Here is a 2,200-nt window from a genome sequence, read left to right as displayed (position 1 = left end):
CATTTTACGACTCAAGTAGAAATACTTGCTGGCAGTATTCTTTTCCCCCACCACAGGGAAAGTAGGCGAAAAAATGAAAGGGGTTGGGGGACAGCATAACGGAGGGACAGTCGTAGTATAAAAGTGTAATCATTTCCCTATGTACAGAGTTTTCCTCTATCACAGACAAAATGATGTGTGTCTCTGGTCCGTAGGGGCACCCCATATAGACAATAAAGTATCAACTACATGCTAATTTGCCACAATAACATGCAGCCAATACAAGTTATGTATATGTACATATATACATATATATACATACATATTATGTATATATATATATATATATATATATATATATATATGTATATATATGTATATACAATACATGTATATATATATATATATATATATATATATGTATATATACATATATGTATATATATGAATATATACAAACATATATATATATATATGTATGTATACATATATATATATATACATATACATATGCATATACATATACATATACATATACATATACATATACATATACATATACATATACAAAGGATTACAAAGACAGGAGACCTTTTGGTCCATATCTAGGTTGGATGCGAAAAAATCATAATAATAATAAAACAACAAACAAAAACTATAATAATGTAAATAACAAATAAAATACATAAATAAATGCATGGACCACAAGGTCTCTAGTTGGCATGCTTTGCCACTATAATGACCTCCCTTTGGTCCTATGCCAGGCCAGTAATTCAAACCTGCTCAGTACTAAATGATTGGATGACCCTTTTCATGTGGAAAACTGCCCTCCAATATTTAGTACTGCAATTTAAAAATGGGGAAGACAGACTTTCCCAGCAAAAAGTTCAGATACAACTGTAATCCATAGAGCCAGGACGAAAAAGATGTAGGAGTAGCCAACCTGGAAACTGTTGGGGAGCTGGTATGGTTCTCCACCTATCTCTTCTGCATGGAAACCCATTGGAAACACCACAGCAGCAAGACAGAAGAGAAACATTGCAGTGAAGCCAACCCATCGAGCATAGGCCATAACATGGATATTCAACTGGCACAGGGAAAGTGTGAGGAGGAAGATAGTGGCCGTTACACAGACACACCCAACAAGCACACAACCCAGTGTCATCAGCCAAGCTCCACCCAGCGTTGGGGAATAACACACCTGTGATCTGTTGTATAATGTTTCACAGGTCCACAATAACCCCAAACGTGCATCTCCTTTGTCTGATACAATCCAGTCTGGCATTGCTAGGCTAACAATGGCAAAAATATCGGCTGCCAAGAACAGCGCGCCGGATATTATTGTTAGTTTATCCATTTTGGCCTGTTAATCAACCATTTCCAGTCCTCTAGGAATTCTTATATTAACGCCCCTAAACACACGAAAGATTTGTTTATGTAGTAAGCAAGTGGGTATATGTGTTATGAACTAATGGCAAATCGTCTATATACATATACATATACATATACATATACATATACATATACATATACATATACATATACATATACATATATACATAGGATACAGAAAACTTATTTCTTGAAACTTATGTTTATTTCATTCTTAACATTATTGTAAGTTTCATAAGTGAGGTTCTGAACTTGATTTTTCTTTATAGCTCACTTATATGGGTATAGGATAGTAGTTATCATCGGCTTGTCCAAGTGATTCGAGGCGTGAGGAATAATGTTAGACTTAATCCTGTAAAATGACTATAACACTTTCTTAAGAGTATGTGTACCTTGTTATTGTAAAGCAATATTGACATGCCATGAGCATGCTTTATCTCGTAAAGGCCTGTGTGATGAATTTTGTGCCTCAGTTTATTTCTATCTCTTTTTTCTTCTATGCTGGCGAACCACTGGTTTACCAATTCATATTACAAATAGTTTTATCCATTCAACAAAATTCAGAGCCTGCATCTAAAATGCTAACGGAATGTTTTTAGTAAGCACTTACCTTACACAAAATGTTACAAAGACCATTTGCCTCAGCTCAAGATATGGTTTCCTCTTTTTTTATTATTGTTTTTTCCTCTTGTGTTACAGGTATTGATGCGCATGCTAAATTCCACTTGCATTTTGTGTAACACTTACATAGAAATATTGATATACAAAATTGTGTATGTATGTATATATATGCTAATAAGAACACGGATACGTGTGTTCACTTATGCAA

At 34.3% G+C, this 2,200-nt stretch overlaps 1 protein-coding gene across 1 annotated transcript; it reads right to left on the bottom strand.

Moving 5' to 3' along the window:
- Positions 1-808: 808 nt before the first annotated feature.
- Positions 809-1,405, bottom strand: LOC143036608 (modulator of smoothened protein-like). The gene has a single exon (XM_076204169.1). The coding sequence runs from the start codon at positions 1,334-1,336 to the stop codon at positions 830-832; it is 507 nt and encodes a 168-aa protein (XP_076060284.1). The 5' UTR covers positions 1,337-1,405; the 3' UTR covers positions 809-829.
- Between the last annotated feature and the right edge of the window lie 795 nt (positions 1,406-2,200).

The sequence above is a fragment of the Oratosquilla oratoria genome, chromosome 21, assembly GCF_046742065.1.
Source record: "Oratosquilla oratoria isolate Oo_2021 chromosome 21, ASM4674206v1, whole genome shotgun sequence".
Classification (NCBI taxonomy): domain Eukaryota; kingdom Metazoa; phylum Arthropoda; class Malacostraca; order Stomatopoda; family Squillidae; genus Oratosquilla; species Oratosquilla oratoria.
The sequence above is the reverse complement of the archived record's forward strand: the minus strand, read 5'-3'. Positions and strand labels throughout refer to the sequence as shown.

Excerpts from the sequence above, each read along its gene's own strand:
- LOC143036608 (XM_076204169.1), bottom strand. The coding sequence starts at position 1,336 with ATGGATAAACTAACAATAATATCCGGCGCGCTGTTCTTGGCAGCCGAT.